The sequence below is a fragment of the Aethalodelphis obliquidens genome, unplaced genomic scaffold (genome assembly GCF_003676395.1).
Source record: "Aethalodelphis obliquidens isolate GAN/ISIS:26980383/991018 unplaced genomic scaffold, ASM367639v1 scaffold64, whole genome shotgun sequence".
In the NCBI taxonomy this organism is placed as follows: domain Eukaryota; kingdom Metazoa; phylum Chordata; class Mammalia; order Artiodactyla; family Delphinidae; genus Aethalodelphis; species Aethalodelphis obliquidens.
Genome location: NW_020838008.1, coordinates 1355852 through 1375790, shown reverse-complemented (window position 1 = coordinate 1375790; position 19939 = coordinate 1355852). Strand labels below are relative to the sequence as shown.

The 19939-nt window shown below is 49.2% G+C and overlaps 1 protein-coding gene across 1 annotated transcript in view; it reads right to left on the bottom strand.

The window, feature by feature from the left end:
• Positions 1-8112: 8112 nt before the first annotated feature.
• Positions 8113-19939, bottom strand: part of B4GALT1 (beta-1,4-galactosyltransferase 1) — a 49928-nt gene continuing 38101 nt past the window's right edge. The window contains exons 3-6 of the mRNA XM_027089010.1: positions 17135-17322; positions 14577-14699; positions 10874-10978; positions 8113-10637 (exon numbers count right to left, since the gene is read on the bottom strand). Of these exons, the coding sequence (XP_026944811.1) occupies positions 10505-10637; positions 10874-10978; positions 14577-14699; positions 17135-17322 (549 nt within the window). The 3' untranslated portion in view covers positions 8113-10504. The remainder of the gene's footprint in view (positions 10638-10873; positions 10979-14576; positions 14700-17134; positions 17323-19939) is intronic.

The following is a 19939-nucleotide window of genomic DNA, read 5'->3' as shown; positions in this document are numbered from 1 at the left end:
ATCTGTGTCGCCTGCATCGGCAGGCGGACTCTCAACCACTGCGCCACCAGGGAAGCCCTAAATTTTGCTTTTTAAATTTTTAATTAGTTGACTAGATTTAAAGGTAGGGTTGATTAATACATTGGAAACCAGTGGGCCACTAGGCAACATTTGCAGGAAAATTCCTTGAGTGTTAAATAAATAAATGAAAGATTTTGAAGCCAAAACACAGTTTAATTAATCTAATTATGAAAAGTTGGGGACTCAGGATTTGCATACTCAATTCTTGGAACGAGCTAAATTACTTGTAACGTTTCCAACTAAGTATTTAGTTGAAAATGGTTTCACAGCAGAGGTACAATTACTGGAAAAACAATGAAACCAAATGCATATGTGTAAAGGGCGATTTGAGACGTCCTTTAATAGACTTTAAACCATACATTATTAAATTAGTAGAGACAAATGTAAAGATATCAATGAATTTCATAAAGATTATTTTTTAAAAATATTTTATTGCCATCCTATATAAATTTTAAAAAATATTTGCAGCACAATGATAAGAAATCTCTGCTGTGAAAATTACATATTGAAATGATTTATTTGGAGAGTTCCTATTGGCTGTCAGTCTTATCTGATGCCACCAGAGACCCTGGGGACAAGTTTTGTGTTTCACCTTGTGAGCTGAACTTTGTGTTCTTGCAGCTTCAGTCCAGGTGATAAAGCAGACGGAAGAAGGAAAAGCAAGAGACTGTCATACAGGGTGAAGTAAGTCAGAAAGAGAAAAACGAATACTGTATGCTAACACACATATATGTAATCTAAAAAAAAAAAAAAGGTAGGGGCAGGACAGGTATAAAGACGCAGACGTAGAGAATGGACTTGAGGACACAGGGAGGGGGAAGGGTAAGCTGGGACGAAGTGGGAGAGTGGCATTGACATACATACACTACCAAATGTAAAACAGATAGCTAGTGGGAAGAAAAAATAGCTATAAAAAAGAAAAAGCTAGCTATCTTTTTTTTTTTTAACTTTTGGCTGTGTTGGGTCTTTGTTGCTGCGCGAGGGCTTTTACAGCGAGCAGGGGCTACTCTTCGTTGCGGTGGCTTTTCGTTGTGGTGGCTTTTCTTGTTGCGGACCAGGGGCTCTAGGCACGCGGGCTCAGTAGTTGTGGCTCATGGGCTTATTTGCTCCGCAGCATGATGGGATCTTCCCAGACCAGGGCTCGAACTCACGTCCCCTGTGTTGGGAGGGGGATTCTTAACCACTGCGCCACCAGGGAAGCATGGAACAGGGAGATCAGCTCGGTGCTTTGCAACCACCTAGAGGGGTGGGATAGGGAGGGTGGGAGGGAGACACAAGGAGGGGATATGGGAATATATGTATATGTATAGCTGATTCACTTTGTTATCAAGCAGAAACTAACACACCATTGTAAAGCAATTATACTCCAATAAAGATGTTAAAAAAGAAGGAAAAGCAATAGAGCTCTCCAGGAAGGCTTGCAGCAAAGGCTCATCTTTGGACTCTGGACCATGCCCCTGGGGGTGCCTCGGGACTGCCCGGAGCTTCCCTTCCTTCCACCCTCCCCCTCCCTGGTTTCCAGGATTGACAAAGAGAACTTTTGTTTCTGGCCTTGAGTCCTAGTTTAAGTGCCCTAGCAGCAACCTCAAACAGGCAGAGGGGCCAGGCGGAATAAAGCACCCTAAAGAGTTTTCCTAGAACCACAAGCTGGCAGCCCCAGCAGGCTTTCACAGCCTCCCCACCCAGTTTCTGGATGGGGATCAGAGATAATCTGGTCTTGGTCACCTAGCCAGTCAACACTGGTCTTCCAGTCCAGGGCTTCCTCAGGTTTCTCTCCTGCCTTCATCCTCCCAAAGCCAGGCACCCCCAGCAGTGTGCTAGGATGTGTGCTCACCTCAGAGTTGGTGGAGGACCAGGGAAAGACCTAGCAGGCCTTGTTTCCTATGAAGAAAAGCTCTGGAAAGGTCTTCTGGAGAGTGTGGGCAGTGAACCTGCAAGACAGGGCAGACCCAAGGTGGCGAGAGTACCCACAGGCCCCACGGAGCCAGCAGGGCCAACGTCATTAGCCAAGCCCACCAGGTACCAAGCCCAGGGCCTGCGAGAGACGAAGTTGAGCCCCAGCACCTGAGTCAGAGACAGAGTGTTCTGAGCTGGCAGGCAGGGCCCAGGCTAGCATCTGAGAGACATTGCCCAACAAATTGGTCACAGTGGAGATTTCTTCCTTCCTCAGCATCAGATGGTCAGTTCTCCTCATTCCATGTCTCATTGTGGCTGGGTCAGCTTCCATCCAGAGCAAACCGCATGAAACATAAATCACTGAGGTCTGGAGTCTGATGAAGTTAAACCCAGCAGAGCTTTTTAGAACTCTTGATTCAGCCTGTCTAAAAACCATGAATCATCAGACACAGCCCCCGGTTTCATTTAGGAAAACGCCATTGGCTAAGAAGGTTTGGGAGGATTGGGAATGGTGCTGCGCTGCCCTCCTTTGGGGAGAGGGTGCACGGGGAGGGGGGAGAAGAGGTGCCTAGAAGGAAAAGGGAGAGCTGAGCAGGAGTCCAGGCCTCAGCAGAGCTGCCTGTCTCTCTGTCCTCCCCATGTCCCCAGCAGCCTTGGGACAATACTGTGCCAAGCTCCCCTGGACACCAAGTGTCAGCCCAGGGAAGGGACAGGACTGAGCACTGCAATGAAGCAGCTGTACTGTCTGTGAACCAGGGGCTGCTTCTCGCCTCACAGAGCGACGCTTCCACAGGCAAAAAGGAGCCCAGCTTCTTCTTCAGGTCTACGTGGGTCCTCAGCTCTCAGGGGTCTCCCTTCCTCCCTGTACCCATGATCCAGGCCCCCTGCATCCTGGTGGATTATTTCAGTGTTTGCCACTCCCATGTGTCTCCCAGATGGAGGCCGCACTAATGTCCCTGGTATAGGGAGCTGCTGCCACAAAGTATGCCAGATTCCCAAGTGCTCACAAACTGTAAAAGGAAAACCAAACAAAACCCAAACAACACAAAACAGAAACCAGGTCTTGGTTCTAGCCCCCTGTCTACACTGCACTTCCCTTGGCAGTGCTGCTGAGGCCAGGCTCGAAGCGAGGGCCGTGTCTTCTGGCTGAGGCTGGGCACCACTCGGCCTCAGGCCTCCAGCTCTCACACTGTTTTGTGGAGGGAGAGCAGCTGAGGCTGGATGAGTGGCTGGATCATGTTCTGTGGCCAGAACCCCGGGCTGGGACTCCTGGATCAGACACTAACTCTATGTGACCTTGTGCAAGTCACATGACCTCCCTGAACGTATGATTCTTATGATGGGGATTACTGTAATGAGCAACGCAGTGCAAAAAGGGCCAGGTGTGCTCATAAGGGGAGAAGCCGTGTGAGGGATCACAGTGGTGCAGCAGTTCGCCAAGTCCTCCTGTTCCCTCCCTCATTACAGACGTGCCTTTGGTGAAGTGGGGAACCAGAGAGCTGGGGCCTGGGAGCTGGCCTGTCTCCTGCGCTGCTGTCATCAGAGGAAAGCAAAGTCGCTGAACACAAAGCAACAGGACATTTCACAGAAAGGGAATACTCTGAAGGCCCCACCAATGGCCCAAGTCCCCGGCTGGATAACCGCTGGTGGCCCACCCTGACCAAGGCTCTCAGTGCAGGAAGCTCCAGCTGTCTGGGCCCCCGTGGAGATGAGCGAGGGGGTGGGGTGCAGGGCTCGGCACCCAGCTCTTGGCACCCCACCAGAGAGAGCGTCAAAGATAGTGGCGTGCACTCTTATTGGTCACAACCTGCTACCCTCCCTCCTGTGGCACATGCCTCCCAGGCAGGGACAAGGTCAAGGAGGACGTGCCAATTGTCTGGCACTCACATCTGGCCCGGAAATGAATCTACGATAGCTGCAGGCTTGGGTCTGTGTCAAAATCCAGATGTCAGGGCCTCCCTCAGCAGCAGGACACCTGGATTCCAGGGCCAGAGATCCACAGGCAGTGGGATCGCCCCGGCTTCCTGCTGGGTTCATAGTCCTCCCAGGGCCCTGATCAGGTGCCTCAGGCCAATCTTGCCCCTCCAGAGCCAGGGCACAGTGCCCCCATCCCCGCCATTTTTTCTGTTGGTTAACATTTTTATTACCCAAGTATAACAGGCACGAATATTTAATGGAACTCAGGAAAGAGTGGCAAAACTGTCCTAACTTTATTTTTCTAAATCCGAGAGAATTGCTAGAAGCTCTCTGGCCGGAATTGATCCCGTCCAGCCTCCATGAACATCCCCAGAGCATGCCACATCCCCCCTCAATGTGAATAGGGCACAGGCCTCCATCATTCCCCCCATAGGAGGAAGCCCCCGTCTCTCTTCCAAGTCTGGGCACTTTCATGGAATGCAACTCCCCTGGGGAGCAACCCAGCTCATTCTCTCAATGGGGCTAGTACTTGTTAAAGGCCTCGGCCCTCAGGCAGCCCCCAAAACACTAAAGGTTGTTACCCCAGAATGGGAGCCTGGCCACACTGTCTGTGCGGAGAAGGGAGATCATCTCTTCATTTTATCGCTCGTGCATCTGCTCCCACAAACAACTGCAGAATAATCTCTGCACTAAATTATTCAGACATTTTCCTGCCATATGTGCAAATACCATTCTGTAGTTTGCTTTTTTCCCTCAGACCTCTTTCTAATCAATAAGTATAGATCCACTTCATCATTCTCAGTGGTCGCCTAGTACTTCATTGTTTGGATGATCCTCATTTTACTCAGCACAGTCCCCCACTGATGGTGGCTTCTAGGTTTTCAGTGTTATGAGGAATGGCAGGGTGAACACTGCTGCATGCAACAAACACTCCCTCCTGTGCTTCTCCCTCAGGGTCGATGGGATAATCAGGAAGCCTGAGTTTGGAAAACCTAAGGGGGAGCAGGTGAAAGGAGTCTGCCGGAGCTTGGAGGGGACTGGCAGAAGAGGGAGATGGCAAAGCCACAGCATCTCAGCCTGCCCCACCAGGTAGAGCTTTAGCAGATTATCCTGTGATGCTCAAGGCCTTCCTGGGAAAGGAGAGGGGGAAGGCAGGGGTGATCCTGCTATTTTTACAAATAAAGACTCAGATAAAATGACTTTCTTCAAGGCAGTATGAAGGGTGAGCCTCAGGGACAAGGGGAAACCCAAGACCACGACACTTCCTTCTGGCAGGAGAGACCAGAGGTGGATTCATAAAACAGAAGAGCAAACTGAGGCTCAGAGAGGGGAGTGGACTTGCCCAGAGTGACACAGCAAATGGGAAAGCAGAGAGCCAGACATAATGACCATTGTTTGTATGGCTTCTTCTGGCCCTCTTCCCGGGCCCCCTCCCTAGTGACCTGGCACACAACTTGCTCAAGGGCAGCTTTCTTGGCAATGCCACGGTCCTCTGGTTTCTGGTCCATTGACCCTATCACTTCGCATGACATCCATACACTGCCGGTTCCTCTGCCTCCCAGCCTGGGTACAGGTCCTGGAGCCCAGATGAAGGCAGCAGCCACGTTCCCTGCCCGGGGACTGTGCCAGAGAAGGAAATGAGGCTTGTCTGGCACAACCGGCTCAGCCAGGCAAACCTCATTTCCTTTCTGATGGGGGAAGAAGTTCCAGTTCTAAGAAGAAATTAGCCTCTAGGAATGTCCGAACTCCCACCTCCTGGAAGAAACAGGAGGAGAGTGTGTCTGGGAGTGTGGTGGAGACTTGCCAACCTAGAACTCAGTCATCTCCTCATTTCCTCAACCTCTCCCCCATCCTTCCGACACACAGCTTCCCTCTGTCACCAGCAGCAAACGCTCCTGCCTGGGGAGGTTTTACTCATATATCAATACCTGCATGGGCACCCACCCGCCTGGACACCACAGCCCTGCTTCCAAAGGACATTAGTGATTAGGCATCCAGGTCACATTCTCCCATGGAAAAGAGATACTATACTGGGTGGGGGGTGGGGGGTGGGGGGGGTCTGGTGTCCACCAAATCCACACCCACGGCTACTGGGCTCTGCCTGGCTCAGACTTGGTTTGGTTCTCAGGTGAAGTGGGAGACTAAAGGCACTTCTCAAGGAAATGGCAACCCCAAAAGCCTGGCCCTGGCCCCCTTCCTCCCTGGCACCTTGGAGCCCACCAAGGCGGGGTTCAAGCCCCCCTCCATCACCAAGGCCGCCAGTCCAAACACCTTCACTCAGGGGAGGCAGGAAGGGGTGAGGAAGCAGCACTGGTGAGGTCCTGGGTGTCTCCAGAAGAGGAGCGGTCACTTGCCCTGAGATCCACTCACCCATCTGCCACAGACACGTGCCCTAGAAGAGGAAAAAAGGAAGATCCCCAGCACACCTGGTGTGTGCATGTGTATATGTGGGTAATGTGTGCACAGCAGTCTCTATGTATATCTCAGCACGTGTGTTCACCTGCACTTTCAAAAATTTAACAAATATTTGTAACATGTATAATGCTTATTATGAGCCAGTCTGAGTGCTTTGTAAGATTAATTTACTTGACAATCCTATGAAAGAAGTACTGTTATCCCCACTACACAGATGAACAAAGCGAGGCACAGAGAGGCTAAATCACTCACTCAAGGTCGTGGAACCAGGAAGAAGGAGCAATAGGATTTGAACCCGAGCATTCTGGCCTCTCCTAGGCACATGTCAGCATATATGCATCTGCGTGGATATGTGCATCTTTAGGGAGGGAAGGGTGCCCCACTTAACCCGGACCTTACAGTTTGGAAAGCCCTGTAAGGCAGCACTTTGTCCAAAGGAGTCTCCTGGCTGGAAAGTCAGATCTGAGTACCAGCCACCTCTGCTCAAGCCTGAGGCCACTAGGGCTCCTTCCAGCAGTCACAGGGATGGGTGGAGACAGCCAGATGGCCCTGGTGGGGCTACAAGGGGCTGCCCTTCCTGCTCTGTTTCCCAACCGGTCCCACAAGCACAGCTCCATCCCAGCAGGGCCTGCAGCCCCCTCAGCCTGGACGGCGGGAGTGACCTCTCCTGCACACTGGTTTCCTCCGGCCCATTTCTTCCAGATGCCAATTCAATCGAAGCAGCATGTCAGAGGCTGCTGATGCCTGACCCCAGGGGCGCTGCAGAGGAGGAGTAGGTGGTGCCCAGGGTACTTACTGTCTCAAGTCCTTGGATCACAGCTAAGACCTTTGAGAGCGTCTGGTTAAATTTCCTGGGGCTGACAAGAAAGCTTATTTATCTAAGCTACCCTGTGAACACCTTGTGTAAGTGGCTCTGAGAACTATCTCAGAACCATGCTGGCGTTGGTGGAAAACAGCAGAATGTGGCCGGAGAACTGCTAGGGAAACTTCTACTCTGAAGTGGCACCAGCTGCTGCATAGTGAGTACCTGTGAGGTGTCAGTCATTGTGTTTCAGACACATCATCCCTTTTAAGCCTCAAAAAGTCTCTACGTGTTATTATTCCCATTTTACAGATATGAATATGAGGCTCAGATGGGGGAACGGCTGATCCCAGTGAGGTGCGTGCACCCTGTGTGATCCCAGTGAGGTGCGTGCACCCTGTGTGATCCCAGGCAGGGCTGTGGAGCGTGGCCAGGTGAGGCGCCACCTCCTCCCCCCACCCAATCCCCCAGCCTCCCACATGAGGCAGGCACAGGAGGCAGACCTCTGCTTTCCTCACATCCTCCCAGCAGGCAGCCCCAGTCACTGCCCTCCAGCTCTGGGAGAACCCAAACCCCTTACATCAGAAGAGAAACCACCTGCCGTTACAAAGATAGGGTCATTTATTCACGTTATGTTACTGGCTTTTAAAGGCAAAAATACAGTTCTGTTTTGAACACCAAGGTCAGACATTCCTCCACTTACAATGGTAAATACATACATTTGCATACACGGGAAATCAAAATACACAGCACAACAGGTCTCTAGGACAGGGACGCTCCCCTCCCAGCCGTGTGGGGTGGACGCTCCCCTCCCAGCCGTGTGGGGTGCCCCACATCCAGCCCTCAGGTCAGCAGAGATCCTGCCCAGGCTGAGTCAGCACCAGCATTTCCTTTACCCTCTTATGCCACCTCTGCCCTCCGATCTTTCCCAAAGGCCACTTTACAGGGTCACCAGCAACAGAATGGACAGAAATAGAGAAAGTCACAGCACATGACAACTTCATGGTGACAACTTCCAGGTGAAGGAAATGGTCCCTGAACCCTCAGCCCTGAACTCCCCAGTGAGGAAACAGGACCTGCAGCATCTCATGAACCAGGCAAGGTCCAGGCCTAACCTTGGGACCCCATTAGCGCACCGGAAGATCAGCAAATGGGGAAGAGGTGCAGCAGGATTTCCCTTGGTCCTGAGAATGAACCACATACTTGACTATTACAATGGAACATGAAAGAAAATGCAATAGGAAAACAAAAAAGAAAAAAAAGTCAGAATTTTGTTTTAAGAGTAAAGTAAGTAACAAAGAGGTTACCACCCAGGATATTTGTCTCCTCTCTTCTAAGGCACTTTGGAAAAGTCAGGATCTGGGGATAGAAAAAGAGGCCTTCATTCTTTGCACTTCCCAAAACTCCCTGACAGTACATTCCTGGCTTTATCAACATCACTGTTAAGGAGTGGGGAACTGACAGAAGGAACACTCTTTGCATAGCCCAGCTGCTTCTGCAGTGGAAAATAATTTGTAACCAATACAAAGGCTTCTGGAAAAAGAACCACATTAGCATCTGAGATGCTCAAAGTGATAAAGGCACAGGTTCAGACTGGGGCCAGGCATCAGCTCAGCCTCTACACTGAGGGCTGGTTTCCAGGCTGCCACCAGCTGTAAGGTCCACTCTGAGGTTAGAAAGCTGAATTTTAAGCCCTCAGCCCAGGCTGGACCCAGCAAGGGCACCCAGTGGCAGGAACTGCCTTGTGCATCTCAACCCAGGCCGGCTAAAACCTCTGGCAGCAGAGGTGGGCTTGGGGAAGATACCGCTGTGGGTCAGCCTCCCAGAAGTGGGAGCACCTGCTAAAAACCTGAGGGGGAATGGGAGGCTTTAGGCACCAGAGTGGTCGTGGGGGACTGTGGGTGGTTTCAGCCGAACTTCTTTCTAGATCTCTAATGAAAAGGCACATTCACGCTGGAGAATGAATGTTTGACCCTGAGCGCCACAGGCCAGTTTTAGGGAACAGGCAAGAGGCAAAGGAACAAAAAGGGGGAGGGAGGGAAGAGAGAGGCAGCAGAAGGGAGGAAGGAGAAAGAGGAAGGAGAACCAGTCCTGCAAGGTGGGCCAGGCAGCGTGGCCATCAGAGCCCAGGAGGCAGCACCCAGGGGCCAGAGGGAGGCTTCCTCCTCCTGCCTTGGCTAAGGGCCAGTGAACAACCTCATGGCTGTCATTTACAGCTCCACAGCCTAGGGCCCTAGCGGGAGGTCTTGGGGTCAGTCTGAGGAGGTGAGGGTTCCCTCAGCCCTGCCCACCGGGGGGAGGGGAGGGAGGTGGAGAGGTCAGCCAGGCAGGCCGAGGCTTCTGTCTCCCCCAGGAGTCCAGCTCAGTAGTGCTGATGTGGAGGCCTAGCTCTCATCAAGGGGCCCAAAGATGACTCTGCTCTTCAGAAAACCTGGCCTGCCAGCTACATCAGGGCCCATGTGTGGCCACTATAGCATACATCATTTTTTCCCTTAAAAAATGCTCAGTCCCCTCCCCACATTTAAAACACCACAATAAAAATACATGGGAAATTCAAGTTTATATAGCATGCTCAGAAAAATAAATTGCCACGGCTAAACACTATGCAATTCTGGATCAACACAAAATCAAGCTAGCTCGTAATTAGAACCTGATTTGTTCTTTCTTTAAAATACTACAAACTGCTATTTAAAAAAAGGATTTACATTCAGGAATCAGACAATCTGGAGAAAGGCCACTGAACGTGAGAACACCCAAGGCTTTTGCTCTGGTGGCTAAAGTCGCCTTGGAATTTACACGTTAGCAGGGTGAAAGGTCCAAGGCTCAAGTTTTAAAATTCTTTTGCTAAGGAAAGACACACACACACACACAGTGATTGTAATAGTTGCATACCACGGAAAGAGGGTGGGGAGAAGGGGGTAAAATGAGAATGGTTGAAATCGTGTGTTTTTCTGTTATAATGTGACTCCGAAAAAACATCACACCAATCCAATTTCAGCAGCACTCTCCAATTTTTCATAAAGTAATAATACCACAATTTAAAGCAAAATTCTTACCTATATCACAACAAATTAGCAGTTTTTCACAGGGAATGAGTCCCACAGTCACCAAATTTGGGGCTGTGTATAGCTCTGATTCCTTGGGGTGACACTGTGAACATGTTGAGAACCCCCCAAAGGCTGACAGTTGCTATGCTTACATACACCTCGTGGGGCTAAGAAGTCACATGCCGAGCCAAGTTGGGGGCAAAATATCCCACTCGTCCTGGTCGTCTGGAAAGGCGTCTGAATGATGAGCCGAGAGGGTCTATCACTCTGATTGGTAAGAATGAGAGGGACCAGCCCAGCAGGTTGGCAGAGACACACAGCAGAGGTCCCTGGCCATTTTCAGGTCTCTTATCATTGCACCAAAATGCTAGCTCGGTGTCCCGATGTCCACTGTGATTTTGGTATACAACGGGTATCTCTGCACGTCCAACACCAGGTAGGTGAGTGTGTTCAAACCGTCGGAGAGCATTGTCTCCTTTGTGTGTGCAATTCGGTCGAACCTACAAGGAACAAACGGGCAAAGGGTTGAAGCCAAAACAAAAATCTTAAAAAAAAAAAAAACTTTAAACATTTGTACTTTTTGGCCCCTCCTCCCCACTCCTACTCCAATCCTGTCCCGTGGATTGAACCCTCAAGGCATGAAGCCCATTCCAGAGCTTCATTCCTACAGCCTGCCCCACCTGAAAGGGGAAAGAAGGAAACACACACAGGGGAGAGAATAAAACACAGAACACACCTCTGAGGATTAGGTTCATTTTTCTTGTCTCTTGAGTGGCGGATCATCCGACACTTGCCGATCACCGCACTTGGGCGAGATACAGACATGCCTTTAAAAGCTAATCTGTAAGGCGTAAAGAGACAAGTCGTCATTACAGAGCTTCCATAAGGCTCGGGTCCCACAGTCCCAGCTGCAAGACTCTTGTCCTGTCCACCATCCTGTCAGCTGTTCTCACCCAGCCCACGGCCCAGCCCAGTGTACAGGCATTGCTTAAAACTCACATGCCTTTCCCATAACATTTTACCACTGGTTCTAGATCGTGTTGGTGACCACCCTGTGCCAAGCACTGGGGGTGTCTGCCCTCACGGACTTTATAATGTGGGTGTGCTTAGAACACAGGGCCATCGGTGCCAGTACGGAGGGGACGAGGGAAGGGTGGCGATGCGCGCAACAGAGGGAGAAGCAACCGACTCTACCTGAACAAGACTAGGCACAGCCAAATCTTGAAGATGAGTGGGTGCTTTTGCCAGAGCATTTCGGGCAGTCAGGACAGCACAGGCAAAGGCAGGGAGGCGAGAGCAAGCACAGTGCCCTCAGGGAGTACCACAAGCTTCTGGGGACTGGTGAACAGGGTCTGGGGTAGGAAGTGGCCGGAGATGAAGCCGGAAGGAAGGGCAAAGACATCATGGAGGCCTCCTTAGAGCTTTTAGCATCCCCAAGAACAGTGCCAGTGTCGGACAGGGATATAACAGTCATCCCTCGGTATCCGCGGGGGACTGGTTCCAGAAAAACACCCCCCCTTCACAGTGGATGCTCAAGTCCCTTATATAAAATGGTGTAGCATTTGCATATAACCTATGCACATCCTCACCCTCCCATATACTTTTCTTTAAGCCTTATGTATTTATTTAATTTTTATTGGGGTATAGCTCCCATATACTTTAAATCACCTCTAGATTACTTATAATACCTAACACAGGGACTTATCTGGTGGCGCAGTGGTTAAGAATCTGCCTGGCAATGCAGGGGACACGGGTTTGAGCCCTGGTCCGGGAAGATCCCACATGCCGCGGAGCAACTAAGCCCGTGCACCACAACTACTGAGCCCACGTGCCACAACTACTGAAGTCTGCGCACCTAGAGCCCGTGCTCCACAACAAGAGAAGCCACCACAATGAGAAGCCCGTGCACCACAACCAAGAGTAGCCCCTGCTCACTGCAACTAGAGAAAACCGGCGTGCGGCAACGAAGACCCAACGCAGCCAAAAATAAATAAATTAATTAATTAATTAAAAATAAAACCTAATACTATGTAAATGATATGTAGCTAGTTGTAAATACAATGTAAATGTTATGCGAATAGTCGCGCGTGCACAACAAATCCAAGTTTTGTTTTTTAGAACTTTCTGGAATCTTTTCTCCCAAATATTTTCGATTGAAGGGTGGTTGAATCTGTGGATGTGGAATCCACAGATATGGAGAGGTGACGGTATACAGTGTTTCCCAAAGGTTTTGGGCCAAAGGGAAGTCTCTGATAAGCAGTATCAGAATGGAGAGCTGGGAACAAGACTAGAGGCAGCCAGAACGGGGTGCAAGATTCTGTGTAGGTTCTGGGGGAGAAAGGAATGAGGACCAAAACCAAAGCCTTGACAGCAGGAATACAAAAGTAAGCTAAGAGGCAGGAATGGCCAGTCCTAGATGACTTCAAGGTTCCCAGCCTGGCCTCCCTCAGTGCTGAACTAGTGCCTGGCACACAGCCAGTTGGTACACAGTAGGAGTTAGGTTCCTTATCTTTCAGGAAAGCTGCTCCACGGGGAGGAGCAAGATAGGGGTAGGGGATTAAGAGGTAGAAACTACTATGTATGAAATAAATAAGCTACAAGGATATACTGTACAGCACAGGGAATATAGCCAATATTTTATAGGAACTATACATGGAGTTTAACCTTTAAAAATTGTGAATCAGGGGCTTCCCTGGTGGCGCAGTGGTTGAGAGTCTGCCTGCCGATGCAGGGGACACGGGTTCGCGCCCCGGTCCGGGAAGATCCCACGTGCCGCGGAGCGGCTGGGCCCGTGAGCCATGGCCACTGAGCCTGCGCGTCCGGAGCCTGTGCTCCGCAACGGGAGAGGCCACAACAGTGAGAGGCCCGCATACCGAAAAAAAAGAAAATTGTGAATCACTATGGTACACCTGAAACATATACACTGTACATCAACTATACCTCAACTTAAAAAATAAAAAAAATTGAAAAAGGAAGAGAAGAAAGCTCCCCCACAGACCACTCATCTTCTAGTCCCTCCACCCTCGGAAGTCCGTCCTCGGGGCTCGCTCCTGCCAGCCTTTCTGATCACTCAGGTCTGTGCATCACAGCAGCCCTGTACACCATCATACGGGCCCAGCTGCCAGGTGTGGTGCTGTGAAAGCAGGTTTGTTTCTGTCTGGACTCCCTGCTCAGGGCTTCAGTGTCCTCCTCCTCACTGGGCCTTCCTGGCCCAGTGCTCTGCGTACTGATAACAAATCTGGACACTCCAAAACGTTTTCTTCAAGGCCTGTATTAAAGACTTGGGTTGATGTCAAGTTCCCACACGAAGCTAACCTTAAATGACTTTGGGTGCTGCTCTGACAGACACCTTCCGTTAATTATCCAATTAACGTACTCCAATTCAGAAAGGCGCTAGGGTGTATTCTGATATCAAACTCAGTGACAAGTTCAGACTGGCTCCCAGAGGGAGAAGGTGCTTTCTGCCTGCAGCCAGCAGGGTTGAAAATTCCATTGCCAGGAAGAAGTGAGCAGAATGTGGTTTCAAATGCCACGGACAAATGGTTTTTTACCATCTGTGATGACAACTCACATGATAAAGGTTTACCAGCTTACAAAGAGGCCCAGGGTGTGGACGGCCATATAGCACGAGTCAAAGTAAATTCACCCCTTCACATGGTTCTTATTGTACATTTTCCAAAAGGGTAATGCAAAAATCACAGAAGCTACTTTTCCTAAAGACACTTTTTCAATTTATTTTGGCTGCGTTGGGTTTTCATTGCTGGGCGTGAGCTTTCTCTAATTGCGGAGAGCGGGGGCTACTCTTCGTTGCGGTGCGCAGGCTTCTCATTACGGTGGCTTCTCTTGTTGTGGAGCACAGGCTCTAGGCACGCGGGCTTCAGTAGTTGTGGCTCGCAGGCTCTAAAGCGCAGGTTCAATAGTTGTGGCGCACGGGCTTAGTTGCTCCGCGGCATGTGGGATCTTCCCGAACCAAGGCTCAAACCCGTGTTCCCTGCATTGGCAGGTGGATTTTTTTTTTTTTTTTTTTTTGCGGTACGCGGGCCTCTCACTGTTGTGGCCTCTCCCGTCGAGGAGCACAGGCTCCAGACGCGCAGGCTCAGCGGCCATGGCTCACGGGCCCAGCCGCTCTGCGGCATGTGGGATCCTCCTGGACTGGGGCACAAACCCGCGTCCCCTGCATCGGCAGGCGGACTCTCAACCACTGCGCCACCAGGGAAGCCCAGCAGGCAGATTCTTAACCACTGCGCCACCAGGGAAGTCCCACCTAAAGACACTCTTTATCACCTATAGCACCTAGAGCAGGGCACACCTAAGAATTTGGGCTGGGCGGGAGCTGCATTCCTCCTGAGGGTCAATCCTTGCAGAATAACCAAGCACTGGTAGAGAGACCAGAAGTGAAGGGAGACACGGAAGAAAGAGATCTAATTCGTGACCATTACCTGTTAAAAATGTCATCATCTTCACCTCCCCAGCCCCAGTAGTTATTAGGAAATCCATTGATGGTGAGAAACTGTTGTTTACTTAGAGCAGAGACACCTCCAAAATACTGCACATAAGGTAGGCTGGGGGAAAAAAACAAAAACCAAAACACACACACACACACACACACACACACGACCAGTGGTTAGTAAGTTTTGACTTTTTGAAATAAAGCTTGTTCAAAATAGAAACACTTCTAAAGTTATTTTTATTCTCTGGAACTTTTAAATTAGGGATTTATGCGGGTTCTCCTTGTTTGTTTTGTTTTCAGATCAGACTCAAGATTATCTTAGAGAAGACACAGATACCAGAAAGTAGAATCTTGCTCTTTCTAAGAACATTGTGTTGCCCCTGTGGTTATCTAGAAAATCAGTCTGTGACAAGAACATAAGCCCAGTTCTGTTGCACCACTCAGGAACCTGCTTCCCATGTGTCTTGCTTGCTCCTGCACAGGAAATCCTTGTCCAGAAGGTCCTAGAAACTGCAACTGCTTTAGAGTCTCCTGTGCCCACCCTGCCAACCCCCCCTTTCCACCCCCAGCCCATCTACAGTCTAGCTTTCATTCTTCCAGAGATATACTGGCTTCAACACTGACCCCAACAGTCAAGACAGCATTTCTGAAAATTTGCTAAAATAAAATTTTCTTGGAAAATTCTACCATATCCTGACTTAGCAAAATGTATAATGGTGAATCTATTTTGACACATTTTCAAGGAGTAGGGCATCTGGGCTCTCATCCTTCCAAACCTTTTTGTATTTCAATGTTTTAGTGGTTATGAGTTGTGGACTCCTGAGGGACGCAGAGGAAGAACTGACGAGAAATGTTAAGAACCTGGACATGCCTAGAGGCCAAGCAAAGGCCTTCCTGTGGGTCTTTTAAAGCTTGCTGTTTTGTGACAACCCTGTGTGCAGCTCCAAACCACACTTGGGCTCTTACTGTAATCCAAAGAGACCAAAACCCATCACACTAATGAAGGAAAACTCTAACTCAGACTTTGAGGGGGAAGTCAGCCAAACCATATAGAACATATGAAAAAAAGATGCAATTATTATTTTCAAATATATTCCGGAATTCTGACTGTAAGCATACACAAGCAAAGATCCCTGGGAGCCTGCTTTAACAAATCAAAAATAATCTACTTGTAAATAGGTGTCATCATTTAAGTGCCAAGTCATCCCCCTTTGGCATACCGCACATTACAGTCTGCACTTGTAATGTGAGGGTTTGAACCAGAGGTAGCCAGGCCATTAAGGCTTCTTCATAATCAGTGTTCTTATAGAAATGGACTCTTAGCCACTTCAAGGGGGAAGTATATGCTATTTTGACAAGATTTGGTTTTATTGTCTCTGCTGCTTTCTCTTATCTACCTGCCCCGTCTCCCAAGCCTAACTAGTTCTGGGTAAAACAAACACGATGCTGTGGTAAAGAATTAGGTAAGCACCACCACGCTTCAAGGGAGGAACTCAGAAGAGCTGGTGTATCTCAAAGGGAAGAAGATACACAAACAGGGAGGGAGAGAGGGAAGATAGGAGGGTACAGAGTGCCGTTTGTAGTCAAATTTCCCCCCTTTAAGACAGTAAGTTTATGGTCTGAATGCCTTTAATTTGGAGGAAGGACTTCAGAGCATACCTACATTCACCTCACAGCTCTCATGCTCCCAGCAAGGGAGGACAGAAAGGAACGATGAGAATAAATGAGTCTGAAAGAAGTTGTATCTAGACCAAGGCATTGCTGGGCGGCAGAGGCCCGCCACACTGCGGTAGTCAGCCAAGGCCAGGGATGCCTAGCACACGGGTACCCGCAGCGCAGCTTCCCAGAGCTCCCGTGTTGACTCGGAACAGGGAGGGAGAGCTCAGGGTTCTCAACTGACAGGTGACTTAAAACAATTTTGTGTTGATACAAACGTGGCTAAATTACGGAACAAAACGCAAATTTCTTTTTTAAGATTAAAAAAAAAAAAAAGGACTACCAGGCTATTTTCCACCTGTGACAATGTGCTTTAGATAACACTGCTGCTCCTGGGGATGGGCTTCAGCCAGCTTCCCCACAAGAGGCATTTTGGTGGAGAAGTTTGAGCCCCAGTGTTTGAGCAGAAGCCTGTGCTTTGCAGGGACACAGAACCATGTTCCTTCTTAAAGTGCCAAGGAACATCTACTGAAGTATCCAAGCCCAAGAATTTACTGGGGGAAGATGATTCCAATTTGTTTCCCAAACTGTGTGGGGAAGGGGAGAGAAGAAAGTGAGGTAATACAGCTGCTGTTTGGAGCCTAAAGACGAACACCATCCCAAATATAAAAACTCTTCTTGCCTGGATGTGCAGAGGTATGGGCGTTTCTGGACTCCATTTTCCTCCTTAAATAATAACTGACTATGGGCTTAAAAAGCACCCAGTTCTCAGAGGAGGCATTCTCCTCCAGAGCCTAAGAGGCACTCCTCCTGGGCTGGAGGAATTGCGTTCCCTAGTTGTCACATAAGAGACAAATGTGTTTTCTGCAGATTCCGGTGAACATCTCTTACCTAAATCCAAACTTATCCATTGCTACAGAAATGTGCCGTGGCTGTGAAAAACACCTGTAGGTGTTATGGTCGTTCATTGGAATGAGGTCCACGTCACTAAACACAAAGCAGTTGTAGCCATAGTCCTTCAAGGCCTCTTTAAAGCCAACGTTGAGGAGCTTCGCACGGTTGAACATGGATTCTCCAGCCTGGTGCAGAAACAAAAAAAGTGGTATCAGATGCTATAAGGCCTTTGAGCAGAACGCTCATGGGGACTGGTGACTTGTCCACTCCACGTGGTCATTAGACCAATCTTGGGCCTCATTTTCTGCCCTCACTTTATAACTCAATACCGAATGGCATTCCCTGAATCAGCAATCCCACTTCTAGGAGTTATCCTGTAGGACTTGCAAGTGTGCAAATGACAGGTGAACGTGTTCACTCTGTTCATCACACGTTCACCAACACAAAAGATTGCAAGCAATGACGTAAGCATGACCAGGAAACTGCTTAAATAAACCATGGTACAGCCATACAATGGAATAGAGCTGTTTACAAAAAATAAGGAGGCTCTAAAAGGAAATGATCATCAAGATGGTATTGTTAGGTGAAAGGCATTTAAAGATACATGTCATTTATTCATATAGTATATAGAAGCTAATTGTGGGTCACTCAGGTAACTGGTGACCATGGGACTTTTTCACTTCTACCTGCTTTGTGTGGTTGACTATGGTTTGATCACCACATTGTGTGCCTTCCAGGTGTTTGTCACTAAACTAGGTACCAGAGAAATACGGCAAACCCAAATCAATCTCTGCCCTCGCAGTGCTCAAAGTGTAGAGTGGGGAGCAGTGTGATCCTCGGCACGATAGACACAGTGTGTAGGAGCGAGGAGGACACCTGCTTCAGGGTGCCAACCATCGGGTCCCCCAGAATCAAGTGTGTTGGTGCAAAGGTACTTCACATTTTATTTAATTCTCTTATTTCCAGTCTCCCCCCACTAGAACATAAGGTCGATGAAGGCTGGAATTTTTTACTTTTTATTCACCCACTGCCTAGAATACTGCCTGGCATAGAATAATATCTCAGTAAATAACCACTGGATGGATGGATGGATGGATGGATGGACGGATGGATGAGTAGACCAAAGATGGACTTCAACATACAATGGCAGATGGCAATCCTTTTGGGAGACTCCGACCTAAGGGTCACCACCATGGGTCTGTGCTCTTACCAATTACCAATTCCCATGACCCCAGGTTAGTAAGGATAGTAACAGCATCGACACAGCCAGCCTTACACTTAGTTCACAAGCCCTTCCATACCCATGCTCTCATCCTGGCCAGAATTCTCCCAATGTTGCCATGAAGAAACTAAGGCCACATAAATGACACAGCTGGTGCTGGAGCCCAACACCCTGGAATCCTCACTGAGTGCTCGTTCCCAGTATCTCTTGGGATCAACAAGATCAGGGCCCTCTACTTTGGGGAAAAAATGTGCCCCAGAAGGGCCTGCAGTAGCTATATAGTCTCAAAGGTAGAATGCTGAATATCCTCTCTCCAGGACTCCACCAGGCTGCCTGTGTGAGTATGGAGAGCACAGACAGTGCCACAGCCCCCTGTCTCAGGAGGGTGACTCAGGGAAACAAACCACTTGAGAAAAACAAGTACCAGAAAGTCAGAAAAAGCAGCCCAGAAGAGTAAATGAAACATCTTACACAAGAGCTCCTTTCTTCAGTCTGTGACGAAGCTTTCTCACCATGCGTGGTAAAGGGAGAAGGCTGTGCCCTGTGGCACTCAGGGTGTTCTCTGGCTGCCTCACCAGTTAAGAATCATTTAGAATTCTGCCTTCAGCTAATTCTGTGTAAGTCATGAGGTCAAAAAAAAAACAGCCAAAGTTTAGGAAGTGCATATGAAGAATATGAAGTTGTTGGAATTATTACAATAACACATTGCTAATATTCTCTGGGGGATATGATACACCAGGCACAGGTAAGTACTTTTCAAGCATGGTGCATCACTTAATCATCTCAACGGTCTTGTAACAACCTTCATCCCAAATCAGATTAACTTCATTCCTCCCACACCCTTCTACCTCCCAGTGATGGGAGAGAGGCCTGTACCATCTTCCTCCTCCTGCCCCATAAAGACCCTAAAAGAGACAGCGTTCTCTAACGTTGTGAGATAAAATTCAGCCCCACTGAACATTTTTCCAACAAGTGAAAAGGCAATATTCCAACAAAGCCTCTTCCCAGCTGTGTAGTAGGCCCCCAAGGGTGGCTGCCCAACGCTCCCTTCTCTTGGTCCACTCCCCAATAACAGGAGCAGGGTGTTGGTGGCCATGTCTGAACCACAGGACCTGGCCTACTGGCCACGACTGTTCGATCTAAGCAGATGCCTGAATGAGACTACACTAAGCATTCTCCTCTCTCGGGAACTAGAAATATGGAACTATGAGTGGGCACCTCTGGTGCCAAACCCCAAGACCAGTGGAAGCCTGGAAGAGAAACCTAAGGAGCAGACCTGTTCTACCCCTTTCCACGTGTGTGGCGTAACAACTCCTTCAACTCAATGAGGTGCTGCAGTGTCTGGCCCACACTTACAACTAGTGAGGCAGTTTTCCAAAATACCCAAAACTATACATCATTCCTCCCATCCTCCCTCTTAGCCTAGCCTCACCTGTGTGATCCTGGGAGCTGGAAAGGGCAGGGTACACTTTTGCAGGTGTACCTACCAGGGCCCCTAGGAACACCAGAGCAGCAGAATGGTAGATTAGGAAAGTGTGTGTGTGTGTGTGTGTGTGTGTGTGTGTGTGTGTGTGTGTGTG